Consider the following 22,176-nt stretch of genomic DNA (forward strand, 5'->3'; position numbering starts at 1 on the left):
TAGAAATGAAGTAGAAATGAAGCAAACAGTAATAAAGCTAATCTTAACATCCACATACTCCTTATTTCAAGTTAGCTTGAACTCTGCTTTGCATCCTTTCTAATTGGACACCTATGATTAGGTTAACTGTTTTTACTAACTGGAGGAAGATATACATTTGCCTAATGGGAATAATATGGCCTAGGATGTATGAAGTGTGGGTTTCCAAATTGACTTATATAGTAAGCATAAACTATAAAACAAAAATAGCAGTAATGAAGACAGTCTGGAAACAGGTAAATTCCATTGAGCCTTTTAAGAATCGTGTAGCTAAAAGTCAGAATAAAACTAATTTAATGACTTATATTATATATTTGAAATGTGCAGGTTGGACAGCATTTGGACTTGGAATGAAACAATAAGAGGTTACATTCATGGATAACGAACAAGATAAGACTATTGCTGCCTCAGCCAACGGAGAAAACACTCTGATTAATGGGGTCAAAGAAAATGGTAAGGGAATTTAATTACAGAATATAATCACTCTCCTGATAGTCCTTTGTTATTACTATGGATTTTCAGTATCCAAAAAGTTGGGACAGTTTGAGTCCAGGATGCCTTTGTGATTGATGTTAATCCTAAACTTTATTCTACCAAAATTTTAACTAGATTAGAAGAGTCTCTGAGAGGCTTCAAATCTGACCACTTTGTCTCCCCAAATCATCTCTGTCAAATGAAGTTCCTCAGAATTCCTAGTGAATCAGAGTCACTGGGTGCTTCCAGGATATGACTCTGAAGAACAGGCCTGTGTCTCATATCTTAAGACCATGAATAACCCCTCTGAAAGCCTTGACTTTCCAATTAATCAAGCAATCCAATTCTTTCTTCATTTCTAAAGAGGGCTATGACTTTCTCTGAGGAAGAAGCTGGAGCCAAAAAATATTATTTTTCACTTGCATGAATGTTCAATATGAAATCAGGATTATTCTTGAATGTTCTAGTTGTGGTTTTCAAAGCTAGAGAAATAGAGGCATACTTACATAATAAGATAATGTACCAGAAACTGATCAAGGGAAAGAAAGTTAATGAATCTGGTTTAAGACCTTTAACTTGTTCATGTCATCTTTTCCCCTTTTCTCTAGACTCAGAGAACCAGGAGGTGGCAATGAAGTCATTTGCAGCCCTAGAAGCTGCTGCACCAATTCAGCCTATACCAGTGGTACAAAAAGAGACCCTGATGTTTCCTAGGGGTCTCCTGCCTCTGCCCTCTAAGAAGCCCTGTATGCAGAGCCCTCCCTCTCCTTTGGACCTGATTGAAGCACCTGAGCATGCTGCTAATAGTGCTTCTGTGAATGCCATCTCCCTGACATCTGGTGTTGCAAAAGGCCTGAACACATGGTCACTGCCCAATGAGTGTGAGAAGGCTCCATTTGCCATAATGGAGCCTGCAGGCATGTCAGCTCTGAATGGAGACTGCCTCATGCAGCCAAGCCGGACTTGCTTGGGCTGCTTCATGGAATCCAAGGAGGCAGTAGATCCTGAGCCAGGAATCAGTCTGAAAGTCGGTGATCTAAATAGGGATTATGAAACATGTGCAGTCTCTGATATAGGGATTCAGTGCATTAATGCTGGAGAAAACATGAAATATGGAGAGCAACTGCTTTCAGACCAGCTCCTAGGCTTCCCCCTGCATAAATCAAGGGCAGGAGATAGAAGAGAAGCTGAGAAACCTGACATTGACTTGGAAGATCCAGCTCAGAAAAGTTATTATGAGGCATTACTGTTAGATAAGTGCAATACAGAAGAAGCTTTGCTTGCAAATTCCAATCAGGATTGGGGTTACTTTGAGACTTTCATTAGTGAGAGTAAAATTGAACTGCTTGACCTTTGTTCCAAGAATGAGCTATCTGTCAACCTATTCTCTGAAGAAGATGTGGATAACTACATGTTTGATGATGATGAGTCAACACTGGGCAGTGACGTCTGCTCCCTGAAGATTCGATATGAGTCCTTTCAGGACAATGTTCGAGACAAGACCACCCTTCTGATGCAGGAGGATGCACAATTCAACTTTTTTCCCAGTGTCTTTACTACCTGCCCCAAGCGGGAGTCTAAGAGTGGGACCCTGAAGCAGAGCAGTGATCTTTCCCAATTCAAAGTTCCTGATGTGAGCATCATCTGGGGGGAAGAAGATAAAAACTTGGACAAGAAGAAAGTCAAAGAGGAAGGACATGAAGATAAAGGTGTAGAGACAAAAGATGGAAAGGATAATGAAGAGAAACCTGCCTTAAATAAACCATGCAGTGGGACTGATGTAGGGCAATTTAAGAATTCAAAGCAGGGCCATCTTACTAATTCCTTGGAAACATCAGGGAACTACAGTGATGACAGTTCCTTCATTGAGGTCTCATATGATTCCATGGGAGAGATCAAGGACTGTAGCCGCTATATGGCTCGGGATACTAATTCTGGCAGCTCCTCCTCCCAGCAGAACTATGGGTTACGAGCGAAGAGAAAAGTAAGATACAGTGAAGATTACCTATATGATGTTGACTCACTAGAGGGTGAAAAAGTAAATGAGAGGAAGGAATGGCTGCCAGGTGGTTCCAAAGAGGAAGATGATGATGAATGGTGTCCCAAAAAGAGAAGAAAAGTAACCCGTAAAGAGCCCCCTGTTATTATCAAATATATCATCATCAATCGCTTTAAAGGTGAGAAGAACATGCTGGTGAAGTTGGGTAAGGTTGATGCCAGTGAGACAACAGTGAATTTGAGTGAGAATCAGCTCAACAAATATGCCAAGCTGGCACCTTTGAAAGCCTTCTGGCAGAAGAAGAAAAAGAGAAACAGCAACATAGACTCCATCAAGACACCCTTATGCCAAAAGCAAAGCTTTGAACCAGGTAGCTTTGAGGTATCATTCCTGCCACCTGCTCGTAAACGAAAATCTAAACTTGGCAACAGGCACAGGATTCAAAGAATCCCATCCATGGAAACATCAGCAAGTAATAAGCAGGTTTCATTCTGCAGTGAGCAGAGGCAAACTAATCGCAAAGAAGATGGAGGCCTAAAAGGTACATTGAAGTCAGCACCTCTAGCCACTGCCAGCAGTGCAAATGGATCACATTTAAATGACATCACAGGCCCTGACTCGGTGAAAGTCAAAGCCCAAGACCCAGAGTTTAAGGGGCCAGAGAGGAAAGTGCTCAACAAAATCAAATTTAAAAGTGAAGCTAGGTTAAAATCCAAGAAAATCAAAGCTGGGCAAGAAAGCAAGCCAATTGTTCAAATGAGCCCTCTCTTGGAAGACCAATCTTCCAAGCCTAATTTAAAAAATGAAGTTATTCCTGGGAATTCAAACAGTTCTCATCTATCTGAATTTCATGAGGCCAAAGCTGCTAAGAATTCCACTTTCCTACCAACCACCTGCTCTTCTGAAATGCCTCTATCTTCTGCTAATGTTGCCACTAATATACCTGTTATCCCTGGAGGGTATCTGCAGACACTGTTAGATGCTTCTGACTTGTCAAATAATACTAATATCTCATACTTCACCCACCATTCTCCTGAGCAAAGTGAAAGCAGTCTCACTCCAACAGAGAAGTCATTTGTACCTCTCCACCCTACCCAGGACTGTGTACTCTCCTCATCCTCTGACTCTGAGCTGCAGCAGTCATCTCTTAACTTCAAAATGGAATCCAGTAACTATGAAAATGCATGGCCCAACAAGGCTACTTCTGGTACCCAGGAATTCATGGCTGAAGTCTCAAGGGAGATAGCCTCAAACCAATCCAGTGAATTTGAAGCATCTCAAGTAGTGTCTATGGAAAATAATCTCCCAGCTACAACATACAATCCAGTTGGCCTCAATAGTGGTGGTGGTAGTTGCAACAAGGTCCTATATGCCTCCGTGCCAGACACCCAACTCCAATCTGATGACTCTTATCAATTATGTCACTTTAATAATGGAGATGTCTGCTTTCCTTTCCAGCAGGGCCCAGTCAGTATGGATGATGGTCGGCTCTTTAGCTTTGATTCAATGGCCCCACTCTCTGTCAGCTCAAACAATTACTGCTCCTTAAGTTTGAAGTCCTGTGAAAAGGATGGTGATGATGATATCGCTGATGACTTCCTGGCCCACTGCAGCCCCAAGCTAGTGATCCAGCAGAGCATTGATGAGATAGTACCACTAAAAGAATCCACTGACCTCCTGGATATCTCCAATTTCACTCCTGACAAATTCCGCCACTCTTCCCTCTCAGAGATGTCCCCACCTGATACCCCCAGTCTTTCTCCTCAGATTACCAGATGTGAGACTATCAAGACACTAGGAACACTGAAAGGGTTCCAAGATGGTGTCCCAGGACCATTGGGCAGCATGGAGAAAATCAAGTGGGACTGTAGTACCCTTTCTCAGCAGGTCCAAGCGGATGATGGATTTACTTTAAATAACCATCAATTTCAGTTCCATATGTTCAATGATGAGGATTCTATCAGCCTGCTCCAAAAAAACCCTTGCTTGTCAACATTTAATGACCCATCAGGTCAAATTAGTACCAACAACAAAGTATCAAAATCAAGAAAGAAAAGTTCACCCAGCAAGAGTGGAGCTATGAACCAAAGTTCTTCTCAGAAAAACACCAGGAAAAAGTCCCCTAAAGTCAACAATAAAGGGACTGAAAAACCACCTGGAAAAACCTCTCGCCAGGTCCCTAAGTCAACAAAGAAAGGAAAATACATGGCTGCCATCAATGGAGAGAAAATACAAATGGGCATTGGCCGTGGAGGAGGCCAGACTAATAGCATATCCTCCACTGGGAAGACACTGGCTGACTGTACTCAACATGGAGGCCCTGTCACCTCTGTGAAGATGCCAAGTCAGAAGGGACTTTCTGCAGATTGGGTTTTGGGGAAAGAGAGCAATCCAGGCTGGAGCAACATGAGTATGGGCACTAACACCAACAGCCTCCTGGATGATGACCAACGGGAATTTCAGGAGCCTTCCTATATCTTGTCCAACATTGCCTCTGGTATGGCAGATGTGCAGAGATTCATGATGGCCTCCATAGAGCCCCTTTGGGAACCCATGGAGCACCATGGGGACCCCAATGCATTCTATTCCCCTGAGTCCAATAGTCTAAAATTAAAAACCCTCAAAATATTGGCTGGGACACCACAAGAATCTAAGAAAAAGGTCAACAGTGGGTCTCCAGGAACCACTAAGAATCACAGGTCAATCAAAGGTGTGAGCAAAAGCAATGGGAAAGTAGCGACAGGTGATCCTGGTCGTGCAGACATGCCTGGTTATAATGAGGACTCTCGCTCTGCCTTCTTTGATAAAAAGTATAGTAGCATGAGCACTTTAGGCAATAATGGACCGACACACAAAAAGCTATATCGTCACAAATCCAGCTCCAAGGCCTTGAGAGATGAGAAGTGTAAGGGAAAGCGCATGGAGCGAGAACAGGTCCACAAGGATGAGGCTGGGACAGCTTCTTTTGAAAAACTGAGGTAATACTGCACCAAAATGGCTGAGATGATGCACCCTTAGCTTTCCTACTACCTGCTGAGCCCACAGTCCCTCATTTTTTCCCTCTTGAAAGCAAAGTTTGCATGAAAGAAACTGTCCTATTCCCTTTTTCAAATAAAAGAAAATAAAAGCGTGCATGAAAATCCCTATACCTTTAAGCCACCCCAAAAATTGGGCAATTTTGTTCTGGCTTCACTAGGGATAAGCTCTAACAAGGCTACTTTTTTCTTCTGCTATTCAGCATTAATTTCCACCTATTATGAAAATATGCTCTTGAATGATTTTGGAAAGGGAAGGGCTTTGCAGTAAGACAGATCTTGAACAACAGAATTAAAGTCGTGTAGACAAAAAGCCAAGATCATTTCAACAAAAAGAGCATTAGTTGGAAAACAAAATCTCAACACGTGGCAATTAGGAGTGCTTTCTAGTACCCCCTGCTATCTGTATCTTTTTCTGCATCATACAGTGTCTAGTATGATGTTAACAAATTTAGGTCGTATGATCCCTTTGTGGGACATACACTAAAACTAACTAAGATGGCATAAATTATCTGATTTTTCTGCAGGGATTCCGACTACAATCTCCTAAAAGCAGAAACAGCATTTTGAGTTTTACCTGTGTTTGAAGAAGAGACTCGCATTTTCCAGAAAGACATTTGATGTTTGTGTTTTATTTCTTTCAAAATATGCCTTGTGGTATGTATGTTGACATGTAAGTGCTTAAAGAAAAGAATTTTAAATTGTGGGAATAAGTCTTTGAAAGCAAACTTTAATCTGATGTTCTATGTAAAAGACTTAAAAAGTCATACAGTTGCACAAGTAGTTTATGCACTATTTACCCACAAGGAAAAAATGGAAAACATTGTGCCAAACTACAAGCAGGTGACTGTACTGTATATATTTTTACTTCTATATCAACATTTGGTTGTGAGTATTTGGGGGAGCTTGTCCCTGTTAATTTACTAGAAACATTCCAGTGATTCTTGCTATTAACCACCCCCACTTATGTGGATAGCACCTGTAGATCACAGTGGAAAAATATGTTGTGTTACACAATTTACCAAAACTTAAAGGATACTGTTTGAAATGTGCCAAATTTCCTTACCTCATTTCACAGATTCACCCCACAGTTTAAAGCTCATTAATGAATTTTTTAAATACATATATATATACATACACACACACACTCAGAGAGATATGTGTGTGTGTGTACACACACACACACACACACACACACACACACATACATTCATTCTTTTAAGATTTTGAACTCTGATGTCCTGTGTGGAAACGTGAACACTTAAACAAGGCACAATAAAGATGTGTATGTTCCATTGTCTAAGAGTTAAAATGTTGGAAAAGTCTAAAGGTCACAACAGCAAAGTCCATCAGGGACCTGAGTATATGCATTTACAAACCTTTTACAAGGAAACAAAACAGCTGCTTTGAAAGTTTGTTTTCTAAAAGCAAAATCTGTAGCTGAAAATTATTTAAAATGCAAAGTTATATTGCTGATACTTTATATCTCAGTTTTATATATTTTATAATAGTCTGGGATAAATTATAAAATAGCTATAAAACCGACACTAATGCTAAATTAAGTACATAGATTGCTTTTATTTAAGTAGTTTCCTAAATGTTTTATTCCAGTTTTGTCAAAAGTGCACTCATATCATGGCTTTAGTGTTCTTTAAGTGTTTAATCTTGCAATGCCAATGTCATTTAAAGAATATGTTAAGGCATCTCACTTTGACCAAACTTTTCTTCCTATGAGTTAAATACATATAATATCAGATAAGCTGAACAATTCGTGGAAACAACTCATTTGGGCCAAATATACTTAGTCTGAGGACAACTAGTATTTGATGCCGCACACTCAACATAAGTGAATTTTTTATATAAATTTTTAAATCATTTTTAATTCAGCCCTCCCCCTCCACCTTTTTAAAAATTGTCACAGCTCCAACATCCCTCACTACTAGCCTTTTCTTCCCCTTTATTCACCACTCGACTTCTAACATTTGATCTCTTTTCCTTGCACAGTTGAAGGCCTATGAGGCTGATAACTGATGCATTATGGCACAGATGAGATAATGGATGTGAGAGCGCTTTGTAGATCGTAAAGTGCTATACAGATATAGGGGATTAATATTATTAATGTTGTTGGTTGTTGTTGTTGTTACTATTCTTACTAATATTGTTACTAACCTATTAACTTGTGAATATATAGGCTGGGGTGGGAGGGTGGAGAATAAGTGGGTGGGGAAAAGGGGGACTTAATAAAAAAGGGAAGATGTTTCAAAAGGAAAAATTTAAACAAAATATGAACCTACCTAGTCATTGCCACCTAAATATATTCACAAACAGAGAAGCAACATTTTAAAGTAGTCAGAGAGAAATGGAAGGAAGCCTATCACATACATAAGTTTTTACACTTCCCAGCCCATGATTCCTTTCACCAGCCAGCTCTACTACTTATAGCTAGGTAGTAAAATGAACAAGCCTGTGTTCTTGAGTGGGTGTGTGTTCTCAGCATCAGTCTCTTCTGTCTGTGGGGACGAGTGGGTGAGGAGCAGCTTGTGAGAATAGTTCAAGCCCATTCCTAGGCTTTGATGCTCTGTGTGCAATGAGCCCTGGAAAATTACTTAGTGGAAAGGCACCAGATGAAACACGTCTTCTGCCCTTCAGCTGCCATCCAAAAGGGAAAACAATCAAACTGGAACACTTTCTTCTATTTCTCTACTCTGATAGCTAGCTGTTCGTACTAAATGCGATGGCTGGTTCCTAGGAACTGGTCTTTGTTTTGTTTTTGTTTTTGTTTGTTCTGTTTTTCAGCCGAATTTTGGCTTGGAATCACCAACTCAGCCAGTATTGTGATTCCCCCAAGACTCCAGACCTCCAGTCAACCTGCTAGCTTGCAGGAATGTAGTGCTTTCTATGTAATCAAAAGGTGGCAATTAAAGAAGAAATACAGAAAGTGTTCCATGAGTACAATGTGTTTTTATAAAAATAAATACAGGAGCAGTTGTCCCAGGTTTTTTTAAGTATCACTTCAGCTTTGGAGAATGGGGTGAGAACAGAATAGGATAGCCTGAAACTGTTGGAAACAATTTCTTTGTCGAAACTTGCTATCATGAGTCCTTTGGAGTAGATAATCTTTCAGTTCCTCCTAGAGAGTCCCCTAAGAGCCAATTCTAGAGCATGGTTCATCCCTTTCTCCAAAGAGAATTGCCATTTTAAAGCACCTTTTATATTGGCCTACAGTGCATTATATGTTTTTAACATATAAATTAGTGACTTATAACCAGTTATTTTGTACTGAAACAACAAGAAAATGAGCTTGAGTAGTGAGCAATAGGCCAAGGCTAAGATGCTTATTCTCTTAATTTCATTTAATAACTGTCTCAGTACACTATGTTCTAAGTTGTTCAGCATTTAGCATTCTCTTGGCCCTATCTCTATTCACACAATTCTTTTTCTTCCTGTCACAACATAGTAGGCCAAACATATTACAGATCCCTTATCCAACCAACTGCCTTAGTGGAGTGAGGACCAATGTATAAAAATAATGTTTTACCATATTACTGATCTTAAGTTTAAAATATTGGATTTTCCTTGGTCTAAAATTTCTGATTACCACTCCCTTCCAACCTCTCTGAAAAGCTGCTTCCTATTAATTCCTCTCCCCAAAGAGTGTCATTTAATCTTTACTATCTATCTTGGAAATGGTATCCTCCCTTATTCTTCTTACTTAATTTCAGTACTTGGTCCTAGAGTTTTTCTTCTTTTAACCAGGTGCAGTGGTGCATGCCTATAATCCCAGTGACTCAGGAGGCTGAGGCCAGAAGATTGCAAGTTCAAGGCCAGCCTCAGCAACTTAGTGAGGCCCTAAACAACTTAGCAAGGCCTTGTGTCAGAATAAAAAATTAAAAGTACTTGGGATGTAGCTCAGTGATAAAGTGCCCCTGAGTCTAACACCCAGTACCACAAAAAAGAAAAAAAATTTTTTTTCTTCTTTTATGGTCTTATATTTCACCTCTCCAAGTTGTTAGAGTCTAAGAGCTTTAGCCAGAGTGATTTCTTCTGGAAGTTTAGAGGGGAACCTTCCCATTCTTAATCACCTTTCATCACCTTGGCCATTCTCAAATCTAAACACTCACATGTACACAAACTATCACATCACTGAGGAAAGCTGGAAACTCCTTTTCCTCGAACATCTGTAAGAATAGGTCTGATCTCCTGCCCTGGTTAGGTGCTGTACTATGTGGAACAGGGTGCTGATACAGTGGCCCTGACCAAGGGTCTTCGAGACTTTGGGAGTTGTGTTTGGGCTGTGGTAACTGGCTTGAACCAGTGGCCATCCTCTCTGCCTCTCCAGTGTCTCAGATACCAGCTGCCTCACATATGCTGCTTCCTCCCAGGTTTCCCTTCTGACTTCTTCTTGCTACTCTGTGCAATTATATGTTAAGGCCTTACCTTTTCCTAAATGTTTTCAAACCTCCTGCACTACCTTGACCATCACTTCTTGAGCCATCTCCCTGAAGTCCTTGGTGCTAGGTGGGCTTTTGTGACAACTTTCACCTTCTCTGACCTTTTTCCTTGCTGGGAAGCATCAGTGTGTGTGCGGGGGGTGAGGGAGGGGGGGTAAGTGTGTGTGTGTGTGTATGTGTGTATGTGCGTGTGCATGCGTGTGTGCACATGTGCACACGTGTATGTAAGAGAGAAGCATAGGATGCTTCAAAAGCTGTAAAGAACTCTAACTAGCATCCTAAGTTCTGTTATGTGAGGTCCTGCAGTTCTAGTGAATTTCCATTTTAGTGGGTTTGAATTAGGGTTTACTGCCTAGAGAAGAAAAACCATATCCAAGAACCTCTTAGTCAAGCTTACTCTTACCAAGCTGAACCAGCATAAGGCAGATCCACCACATCTTCAATTTACAAATGCTCTCAGAATCCAAGAAATGAAGAGAGCTAACTTTCTGCACTGAAGTCGCAAATGGAACACTAGCTAGTCCTATCTACTGCTAGAACTAGAAATGTTTGTTTTCTCCTGTACTATTGAGAAATTATCTAATTTAAGGAGTTTTCATTTTTATTTAGGGATTTTTAATGACTGCCCATCACTACAGAAATAAGTCCTTTTTTATAAAATCAAACTGATGTGAGGTAGTTTAGTTTCTTTTTTAATCATAAAATTTACTAAGCCTGTAATTATGTTTAGAAGGTTTAGTACCAAAAATCAAACATTTTAGTAACAAGTAGGGATCTTGTCAACACAATGTAGGCCAGGGATTTTGTAAAGGTTTCTCAAAGACCCAAGTAAGGGAGAAAAGTTTTTAGTTGGGATGTTTAACTTGGGAAACACTGTCATCAGTTTGAGGGTCCTCAACCAGCATGGGATTATTTTGATGACAGTACTCAGGCTATCCTTTAAGGCACATTTTTTACTCAGCATTAAACAGTAGCTACAGTCATGAAGCAGAGATCCCATTGCAGCTACATGATACTTGAGATGTACTCTTGGTTTGAGAATTGTACCTAAGAGGTAAAACTTTGGGGAAGGACAATATAAAAGAGAGAGGCTTCGTACAACATTTAAGATATGAATGAGGCTTTTAAAATAAGCATCTGGATAAATAAACACTAAAGACACTGAAGAAACACTCATCCATATGAGATGGAAAGGATGTTTGTCCATCCAACAGGCTCAGGGGTTTTTGAGTCTCAGAAGGACATCCTACTCAAAGAGAAGAAAGGAGATATTTAAATCATTCTGCCTCTTAGAAAGATGCCTGGTTTTACAGCACAAAAGGAAAGGCTTGAATGAAAACTAGAAGAGGCCTTTTGTTTTTTACTCCCAGTGAGGAGGGTAGAAACCTTAAGATGCTCTACTGGGATAGCTGTAGCGCTGACTGGAGTTTGCTGCCTACAGAGTTTTGAATGTACTAGTCCTTAGTTTCCACAGAACTGAATGCACCTCTTTAGTAAGTTACTGATTTATGGTGCTAAAGAAAAGATTATTCCCATTTCTTCTTCCCCAATCCCCTTAAGCATTTAAGAAAATTTAAAATAAAAGCATTTAGAGGCCCTTTTTATGAATGTAACCTAAGTTTCTGTTTGACATATGACACTGCAACTTTAAAATGTTAGGAAATTATTTGCCTTTTTCTTTTAGAATTAAGCTTTATAAATAATCTGTAGAGTCAATTGAAGTATAAAGCTTAAGGATCACTCTTAAGACGCCTACAAAATCTTGTATATTTTTAAGTGTGCCAATTTGTAACATATTTTGTAAGTGTATATTTTTCTTAGAAAAGTGCTGTGAAGTGTCTGTATGTGAGAGTTTTCCTTTTTCTGCACCACTAGGTGCTAATAAAAGGATATTTACTTCAAAGTTTCTGGTTTTAGAAACCACAATACAAAGAAAAAAAATACACTTTTGTTGGGAAATTTTGTAACACAAAACATGTTGTGAAAGAGTGTAGTGATCTTGTGCAAAAGAAAATGAACATTTGTGAGCTTCTTGCTGTTTTATAGATTTTCTTGTAAATTATTCTTGTAACACCTCTGGATTTGTTGTTCTTGTTGCAAAAGTTTTAAATATTTGTGACTGAATGTATGGTGAAACTGTCATATGTTACCTAGCTGAGTTTTGTTATTGTTTATGGAATAAATAAAAAAGAAAAGTTTAAAATACTGCTTTAGAATCATATGTAAGAGAAATCAAACCATTTCTAATTAAATTTATATCCCAAATAAAAGTTCTTCATTGTCTAGAGCAGTGTTTCTCAAACTATCTCTGGTAAGGGACCAATTTTTCTTGCAATCCATCACAGATCGATAATATTATAAAACACGATAAAAATGAATTTCTGAAGGGTGAAATGAGAAACAGATATGCAAAATAAAAGCTCAAATGCATTCAATTCAACATGTAAAATTACATTTCAAAACAAACATAGCATAGGGAAAGAGAAAAGAATTGCAAATTATTAATACCTTTTTTGAGACAAGTGCACTGTTCATTGTCAAATTGCATAGAAGGTTTTAAACACACTCAGCACTTTGAAAAGGACCAACAGTATTACCATCATCTGGGAAGTTGTGAGGAATGCCAAATTCCAGATCTTAGGCCAAATCTGCTGAATCAGAATCTGAACTTTAACAAGATCCCTAAGTGATTTGAGTGCATGTTAAAGTTTGAGAAGCACTGGGCTAGAGTTTTGTGTAAGGGATTCTTTTCCCCCTCAAATTGGAGAATCATTTTCTAAGACTTAAAACAGACGGTGTCCTTCTTTGGTGTTCCAGATGGATTCTACAGAGACGCAGTCCTCTCAAACTGTAAAAGCTGTTGATTACAAGTAATAAATGCTGATTTGCCTGGTATCAAAAATGTCAGATTTTCCATAATTCCCTACAGTTCCTACATTATTTTGCTTACCATTAAGTCATGGTTCCTATTACCTTTAATCAATCAAGACTTCTCCAAACTCTATCCCACTGTCAAATATTTCAGTATTTTGATATTTACTATATCTAGAAAAGTTGTACTTTACTTTCCAGTGCCCAGACCATTTGAGTTGCCAACCAGAGCCTGTAGCCCTGACTAACTACAGCAGGGGTGTTGTGGCACACATAAGCCAACAACCACTTCCGTGGTTTTAAATTCCATTGCTCAAAGAAGCTGAAAAAATGTGTGTAAGGGAGTGGTCCTCTTCTCACTTCAATACCTCATCCACTTCCACCACTTCAACTACCACTGCAATTTTCCACAAATCTCTCCAAGTTCCTGATCTATATTTCCAGTTAGAGGCTGGCTATGTCCAGTTGAACATTCTGCAATATCTTCATGCTTATTTATTCAATATAATTTCATAATCCCTTTACCCTCTGAGTATGCTCTAGCTCAGTGAATATTGTTGCCATCCAATTAGTCACCCAAGCGACCCAAGCCAGCAACTCCTTCCTCTTCCATACTCGCATCCAACTGGCCACTCAGTTCTGCATTTATATCTCCATTGGCACCACTTTAAGTTTTCATGACCTTTCACCTGGAGTACTGTAACATTTATTCTAATTCAATGATTTCCAGATTGTATAGAGTCATCAACTTTGAATTTTGCAAAATAAGAGCAATTAAAAACAAAACTATACATTGTCAATCCACAGAAGATCATTTCAACACAGTCACTCAGAAGTCCTTCATTTAAAATGCACTCTAGGGCTGGGGATGTATCTCAGTGGCAGAGCCCTTGCCTAGGGTGTACAAGGTCCTGGGTTCAATGCACACTACTGCAAGTAAACAACAACAAAACCAAACTTGTCTTTTTTTTCTCTTCACCATGTGCCTGAGACTGAAACCAAACTCCCAATGTATTACTTTAAAGAGTTAAAAGGTTTTAAATTTCACTATAGAAAGGTGGAGGATGACAGGGAATGAGGGGCAGAGCAGTTCAAGCTCTCATGATCAGAACCTCCCAAGATTCTGAAGCTTTATTTCTCCCAATTTCTAGGAATTTTTTATGTGGTAGAGGTCCCAAACTCATATTCTTCACAGTGTATAGGATTCCAAGGTGTATTCTAGTGAACATGACCTTAGATTCTTCTTGAACTAAACTAATGGTAGGGTAGGGATGGGTGAGTGGTCCCATTCCTTTCCTTGTGGTTTCAATTGCCTTTCTCCCTTGGTCAAAGCTGAGATGGTAGCAGAAGCTTTTAAGGGGAAGATGGCATGGTTTTTGTTGCTACTGTTGTTGCTGCTGCATTGTGGAGGGGCCCACTGGGGATTGAACCCAAAGGCATTTAACCACTGAGCCACATTCACAGCCCTTATTTTGAGACAGGATCTCACTAAGTTGCTGAGGCTGGCTTTGAACTTGAGATCCTCCTACCTTAGCCTCCTAAGTAGCTGGGATTCTAGGTATACATTACTATGCCTAGTTAGATGGCAGGTTCTTTGTCTGAAGACATTTGATCTGCTTGGATTTCAGCTTTGGACCTAATTTGGGGGAGGGGTGATTATGGACTGTTTTAATAAAGTTTTCTATTTAAAAGTAATTGGAGATATGGTTATCAAACTTTTTAGGACACATAAGTGATTTGCTCTGTGTCATGTGTTGTGCTAAATACTTAGGAAAACAAAGAATTTAAATATAAAGCACATGCTTTTCTCTCTAGGAGCCCACAGATGAAATAGACAGGTATAATTTAATAGTTCAAATAGAAAAACACCCAGTGCTCAATTTAAGGTGAATAATCACACATAAAGTAATTGATTTGCTGGTTACAATCACCTAAGAAGACAAAACATCTATCCATTGCTATGGAGGAACCAATGTCACAAAATGCAATTCCCAATAGTCAATGTCTTGCCTTCTACCCTTCCCCCTACTTTGGAATCAGAATTCAGAGTGAGCTTATATCCATCACATAGTAGCTGTGTGATTTGGGACAAATTTATTTTATATTTGTGTATCCAGAGTCTTCATCCCCTAAAAAACTAATATAATTACACTATCACTCCCATAGTTTGGTCATAAAGATTGATGATCACATTTGTGAAGTCCTGGCACCAAGTGGACAGTCAGGTTATAGCATTTGCTATTGCTTAATAGATGTGTGCAAATGTTTTCCTAATAGTTCTTATTTTGATTCCTTAGAGATCATTCCATCTTCTTACTTTAAATATTCTTCTTTTTATTAGATGCCCAACTGAAAAATTTTAGTAAACTTATGGCTTGAAGAATCTTTGATCTTAGTTTGCAGAAAGATATCATTTTAAAGATAAAATCAGAACATAAATTATATAACAAATAATAATTTGTAGATATTATTATTATTATTATTATTATTATTATTATTATTATTCAAGATACCTAGGCTCTACTCCTGGCTTTGCCACCAAATTGGCTTAAAATGTTAGAAAAATCATTTCCCTTCTGGGCCTCAGTTTCCCCATCTGGAAAATGAGGATGGTGGGCTAGATGATTTATCATTAAGAACATGCATGTATAACTAATTAGAACAAAAAATAAATTTTAAATTTAATAAAAGAGTGTGAAAAGACTGCCAGGAATTGAATCCAAGCATTTATTCTTGCTAACATTAAGACCTACCTCAATCTCCCCACCTCTAAAGTGGAAATAATTACTGTGCCTATCTCACAGGATTTGGGGGAGAGTTAAATGAGATAATGCAAATAAAGCATTAAAACAGTGATTGGTACACATATAAAATGCTCAATAAATATTAGCTATTATAATGGAGAGTCCTTCCCTTCAGTATAAACCCATGATTCAACTGGGTATGGTGGCACATGCTTGTAACTCAGGAGGCCAAGGCAGGAGGATCACAAGTTTGAGGCCAGCCTCTGAAACTTTGCAAGACCCCGTCTCAAAAAACTTTTTTAAAACTTTAAAGGGCTGAAGATGTAGCTCAGTGATAACACACTCCTGGGTTCAACTCCCAGTACCAATAAATAAATACAATCCATGATTCGATCTGTTATCTTGGCTGCTGTGACTAACTTAGAATTTACTGAAGTAGCTATGGATATTTGATCATTATTCAATTAATTAATTCAACAAATTTTTGTTGAGTATCTACTATGTGCCAGCAACCTTGCTAGTACTAAAGATGCCTTTGTGAACAAAATCACACTTTGATAATTTCTCATAAAATTAATATTAATCATAAAACCACTGTGATTATGATTGCAAAATTTAAAACTAAAATAGGAACCCTGCCTAGGTGTGGTGGCATGCACGTGTAGTCTCAGCTTCTTGAGAGGCTGAGGCAGGAGGATAACTTAAAACCAGGAGTTTGAGGCTGGCCTTGCAACATAGTATGATTCCTTCTCAAAAAAAATAATAATACTAAAAAATAAAATAGGAACACTGAAGGAAAGGTGCATACTTCTATGAGAACCACTGACTAAGAAATCTGACCTGATACTAAGACTGGCACCCTAAGAATGGGTATGATTTTACCTAGGTGAGAGGAAGTTGGAGGTGGAAGTAGGAACACGTGGGAAAAGTCCTTTGGCAGGAAGAAGCATGTTGTACTCAAGAACTAAAGACAGCCAATGTGCTGGAGAGGAGTAGAGAGATACAGAGCAATGCCTCATATATTCCAATCTGTTCACATTTTATGGGAATTTTAACTATGCAAATTGGAGGTAGTGCAATACAAAATATTGTGAGTTTAACTATATGCAACTTTAAAAATTCCTCAAATAGAGAAAGCGCATAATGAATTTCAAAATGGGCAGGTATAGAAAAGATAAGCTATGTTATGCTATTACACATTTTGGAATCCCTTTCATCATTAAATAGAAATACCTTTTGTCTTTTGTCAGAATTATACCAATTTCAAGTTATACAAAGCCATTTGTGAAAACAGTCCTCACATAAAAATGCAAACAGACTTCACTTGGCTTTAGTTTCAAATTAATCTCAATGGGCCTAATTTTCATCCTCTGAAAAGTTCGAACTCTCCTATCACTTTAGGCATTGCTTCTAACCATAGAATACAGAAACATTAATGTTCAGTAATGTTCAGTCTAAATTAATATGTCAAATGATCCCAAAGGTTAAAATAATTAAAATATGCCTCTATTTTCCTATAATTTCTGAAAGGTCTAGATAGGCAACAAACCCTTTCCATTTTATGAGAGATTTACTCAAAAACTCAATCACTGAATGCCCTCAGGAAAGTAAGGATTGGGGATTGAATTTGCCTTAGGTTCTTGAAAAACAATCACATTTTCTTCCTATTTTAAGCTTAAAATTAAATAAAGAAAGCTTATATTATCACTAAATAAACTCATGTTAAGCAGCATGCTAGTCAGATTTCTGTTATTTTAACAAATACCTGAAATAATCAACTTAGAACGAGGAAAGGTTTATTTTGGCTCATAGTTTCAGAGGTTCCAATTCATGATCAGTCGGCCCTGTTGTTTGGGCCTGTAGTGGTACATCATGGCCAGAGCATGTGGAAGAGCAAAACCACTCACCTCATTGCTGGGAAATGAAAGAGAAAGGGGAAGGGTACCACTTTTCCCGTCAAGGTCACGCCTCAAATGACCTGAAGATCTCTTAAAGTTTCTACCACTTCCTAATACTGGGCCCCTGGAGACCAAGGCATTACCACATGGACCTTTGTGAATAAAATTAAAATTGGAGGGAATCAGCTGCTTTTAACCTAACAGCTGTGAATTATTCAAATGGAGGTCTGAATGACAGATTCTTAAAAACTACATTGAGATATAACTTGCATACCAGAAAATTCACCCATTTAAGTGTAAAACTTAATCATTTCTAGTAAAATTACCAAATTATTCAACCATTGCCATACTCCAATTTTAGAACATTTTCATTGTATCAGTAAGGTGCTATATTCTTATTTACATTGATCTCTATTTACAGCTCCATCCTAAGACAACCATGAATGTACTTTCTGTCTCTCTAGATTTGCTTTTCATAGATATTTCATTTAAATGGAATCATACAATATGTGGTCTAAACTAAGCTTCCTTCACTTAGCATAATGTTTTTGAGGTTCATCCATGTTATAGCATGTATCAGAACCTCACTCCTTTTTATGGTTGAGAAATATTCTACTGTAAAGTATAGGACATTTTGTTTATCAATTCACCAATTAAAACAATTAGGTTATTTTCACTTTTTTAAGTACTGGGAATTGAACCCAGGGATGCTTTACTACCAAGATGCAGTCCCTGCCTTTTTAAATTTTATTTTATTGTTTTGAGACAGGGTGTCACTAAGTTGCCCAGGCTGGCCTCAAACTTGTGATCCTCCTGCCTCAGCCTCCCAAGTAGCTGGGATTAGAGGAGTGCACCACCACCCTGCTTATTTCCACTTTTTGACCATTGTCTATAATTCTGTTGTGAACATTCATGTGTAAGTTTTTGTGTGGACATATGTTTTCAGTTGTCTTGTAGATACTTAGAGTAGAATTGCCATGTCATGGTATCTCAGTGTTTAATGTCTTGAGGAACTGCTAAATTATTTTCCAAAGTGGCTGTGACATTTTACATTCCCCAAGCAATGATTAAGTATTTCAGTTTCTCTACATTCTAATCAACATTTGTTATCATGTGTTTTATTGTAATTCATGGTAATTATAAGATGGTATCTCTTAATGACATTGAGAATCTTTTTGTGCGGTTATTAGCCATTCCTTTGTCTCCTTTGAAGAAATGTCTATTCTACTCTTTTGCCCATTTTTAATTGGGTTAGTTGTATTATTATTGAATTGTAAGAATATTTTTGTATCCTAGATACAACTTCTTTATTGAGCATATTATATGCAAATATTTTCTTCCAGCATGACAATTGTCTTTGTTTTCTTAATGCTGTCACCAAAGCACAAAAGTTTTGAATTTTGATGAAGTTCAATTTTTTATTTTGTATATCATACTTTTAATATTATATCTAAAGAATATTTGCATAACCCAAGGCCTCAAAGAGTTTCTCCTATATTTTCATCCAAAATTTTTGTTGTTTTAGATCTTACATTTAGTTGTTCAATATACTTCAAGTGATTTTTTTTGTGAATGGTGTGAGGTAAAGTTCTAAGTTAACCAATTTGAATACATCTATACAATCCCAAAATTTGAAAAGACGATGTTTTCCTCATTAGTCTTGACAGACTTGTCCAAAATCAATTGACTGAGTAATGCACTAATAAAAAAAAAACATGGAAAAGAAAAAACTGAATTGACTAGGGACAGAGAAAGTGGCCACAAAGAGATACCTGACACTCACTTAGTCCTCCACAAAGAAGAACCAAAGCTGTGAGTGCATAGCTACATATTGAGGTGAGTGACCACGAGAGAACAATGGAATTCAACAGTAGATAAATTAAAACCTTGTAAAAATCCAAAGATCTGGAACAGCAGCATAACCAGAGAAATGAAATATTCTATCATCTGCCACCTTGACTCCACATCCAAGGGAGGAGGAGTCTCCCCTTTGCAGGAATAAAGGCAAAAGAGTGTCCCAGCAAACTCTATCAGCACAGATGCAGGCAATCCCAGCTATTGGAAATCTCATGGCCCTTTTGGGCTTACAGCCTAAATAGATAAAAACCCTGAAATCTGCATAGTTGTCTGGCTTTGGAAAAAGAATTCACTTTGTTTTCCACTGAACCTTCAGAGTGCTGTAGCCAAGAACCATCATGAGAAGGAACATATCATTGGAGTTTGAATGGTTCTAGGGGATCGGAAACCCCTGCATATTCCCACCTCTGGAAGCCCAGAGACATTCCACTGCACTGACTCAGCAGATGGCTGACACACAAGTCAGACTTTGGGGCAGTAATTCTGACACAAACATACAGAGTGCTACACAGTGGGGAGCAGGTGTTGTAAAAGAGGGGAGTGGAGGGTATGATCCATAAGTATCAGAGCATAAGAGAGCCTACCCTCTGAGACCAGTCACATGTGGTTTTGCTTGGTTGCAAGGACTGAGAGTTGTTGCCCAGGCAGTTCCAGCCACCCCTCTCCCAGTATTGTGCTCGGGTGCCTATGGACAACAAGGCTGAGAAAAAGTCAGAGTCCTCTACTCCTCACCCACAGAGATGTGCTGGGTCAGTTTTAAGCAATGCAGCAGCATCTCTGGCTGTAGCCCCGCCCCCATGGTACACAGCCTAAGAAACTAGGAAGAAGCTGCCTGGCACCAGCTGCATTCTGCCTCTTTTCTGTGAGCATCTTAGCTGAGAGGAATTTTTTTCCCAGCTCAAGCTGTAACCCACTCCCACTCAATCCCTGGCACCACCACAACTAAAAGAATCAGGGATAGAAAAGCCCCTGGCCATTGCTCTGTACCCGGGAATGCAAAGCTACAGAGGTCTGAGGTCCCACTTCTGAGTGGGCATGCCCACAGTAGCAACAGAAAGGAATAACACAGCTTTTGATTCCACCACACCTATGAAGGTCCACTGCATCTGTCACTCCTCCCCCTTGTCCAATCAAACACTGCTGATAAGACTGGGTGTGAGTACCACAGAGGAGATGCTTTGATTCCTACCCCCTCCACTACCTGTGAATCACAGGAAAACTTCAGGTCTCTCATCAGTACTGGAGCAACCAATACCAGAAACCCATTCGAGTAGCAGAGCCAACATCAACAGTGCCATCAACTGATAGGGGCCACTGCTCCCATTGTAGGAGTAACCACACAGGGAGCACCTCATACACACTTTCCTGAAATGCTAAAATGCCCCCACTCTTGTGTGATCACAGAAACAATGAGTCTGTCTGACTCCAATACTGTATATACTGTACCAAACTCACTAATCAAAGCCAAAGAAGGAACAAGAAAATTACACTATGGTACTCAGCAGGAAATAAACTCAACATTGCATAACAAACCAATACCCCAAGACACATCTTTAGGAGAAAGTCACTTACTTATTAAAATATGGCATCCTGTAAATGTAGTAAAGAAACCATTTTACCTGATGTGCAAATTTAAACATAGGAACACAAAAAATATGACAAAATAAGGTAATACAACACCTCCTAAAGTTCATAGTAACATATTTTTTGAGAGAGAGAGAGAGAGAGAATCTTTTTTGTAGATGGACACAACACAATGCCTCTATTTTTACGTGGTGCTGAGAGAGAATGGAACCTGGGTCCTGCCCACACTAGGCGAGCGCTCTACCACTGAGTCACAATCCCAGCCCATAGGAACATATTTTAAAGATAATTAAATAGAATAAATGCTTGACAAAGAAATAAAAAGGATTATTTTTAAAAGTTCAGTGAGATCTGAGAGAATAAAATTAAATAAAGAGATGAAATTAGGTAGATAGTACAGTATATGAATGAGAAATTCAGTGGAAAGATAGAGATTTTGAAAAAATAACCAATCACAGATCATGGGAATGAAAAGCTCAAAGATTCAGATAAAAAATTCAGTTGAAAACCTAAACAACAGACTAGATCAAATGGAAGAAAGAATATCAGACCTTGAAGACAAGAATTTCAAAATATTACATTCAGAAGTTGGACATGGCGGCATGCACTTGTAGTCCCAGCACTAGGGAGACTGAGGTGGGAGGGTCACTTTAGCTCATAAGATTGAGACAAAAATGTACCAAACAGCAAGAACCTGTTTCTAAAACAAACAAAAGCAAAGCAAAAATATCACACTAAGAAATAAAGATAGAGGAATTAAAAGAGCATACTAGACTTTAGAGCACCATAACAACATAAACATCCACATCATCATCATACCCAAAGGGGAAGAAGTAAAGGTTAAGGGCACAGAAAAGCTATCCAATGAAATAACAGCAGAAAAGTTCCATAAGCTTGGGAGAAACATGGACACATAGGTACAAGAGGCCTATAAACTCCCAAAAAAAACATAAACAGAAAAGATCCTCAACATGGCATATTATAGTCAAAATGTCAAAAACAAAGAACAAAGAAAAAATTTAAAACATATAATAGAAAAGCATCAAGTCATATTTAAGGGCAACCCCATTAGAATAAAATCAAATTTCTTAGCAGAAACAATAGGGGGCAGGGAGGCATTGAATGATGTATATCAATTCCTGAAAGAAAATAACTGTCAATGAAGATATTGTACCCAGCAAGTCTATCCTTCATAATCAAAATAGAAATAGAGACCTTCTATGA

General features: G+C 38.5%; 1 protein-coding gene across 1 annotated transcript; it reads left to right on the forward strand.

Moving 5' to 3' along the window:
- The first annotated feature begins 413 nt into the window (after positions 1-413).
- Nexmif (neurite extension and migration factor) lies at positions 414-6,117 on the forward strand. The gene is made up of 3 exons (XM_077106295.1): positions 414-492; positions 1,122-5,490; positions 6,075-6,117. Exons 1-3 carry the CDS (start codon positions 414-416, stop codon positions 6,115-6,117), a joined length of 4,491 nt encoding a protein of 1,496 aa, XP_076962410.1.
- Positions 6,118-22,176: the final 16,059 nt, after the last annotated feature.

This window comes from Callospermophilus lateralis, chromosome X (assembly GCF_048772815.1).
Source record: "Callospermophilus lateralis isolate mCalLat2 chromosome X, mCalLat2.hap1, whole genome shotgun sequence".
NCBI classification, from domain to species: domain Eukaryota; kingdom Metazoa; phylum Chordata; class Mammalia; order Rodentia; family Sciuridae; genus Callospermophilus; species Callospermophilus lateralis.

Coding starts and splice junctions, on each gene's coding strand:
- Nexmif (XM_077106295.1), top strand. CDS start 414: ATGGATAACGAACAAGATAAGACTATTGCTGCCTCAGCCAACGGAGAA. Junction 493..1,121: donor TAATGGGGTCAAAGAAAATG/GTAAGGGAATTT, acceptor CCTTTTCTCTAG/ACTCAGAGAACCAGGAGGTG. Junction 5,491..6,074: donor GCTTCTTTTGAAAAACTGAG/GTAATACTGCAC, acceptor ATTTTTCTGCAG/GGATTCCGACTACAATCTCC.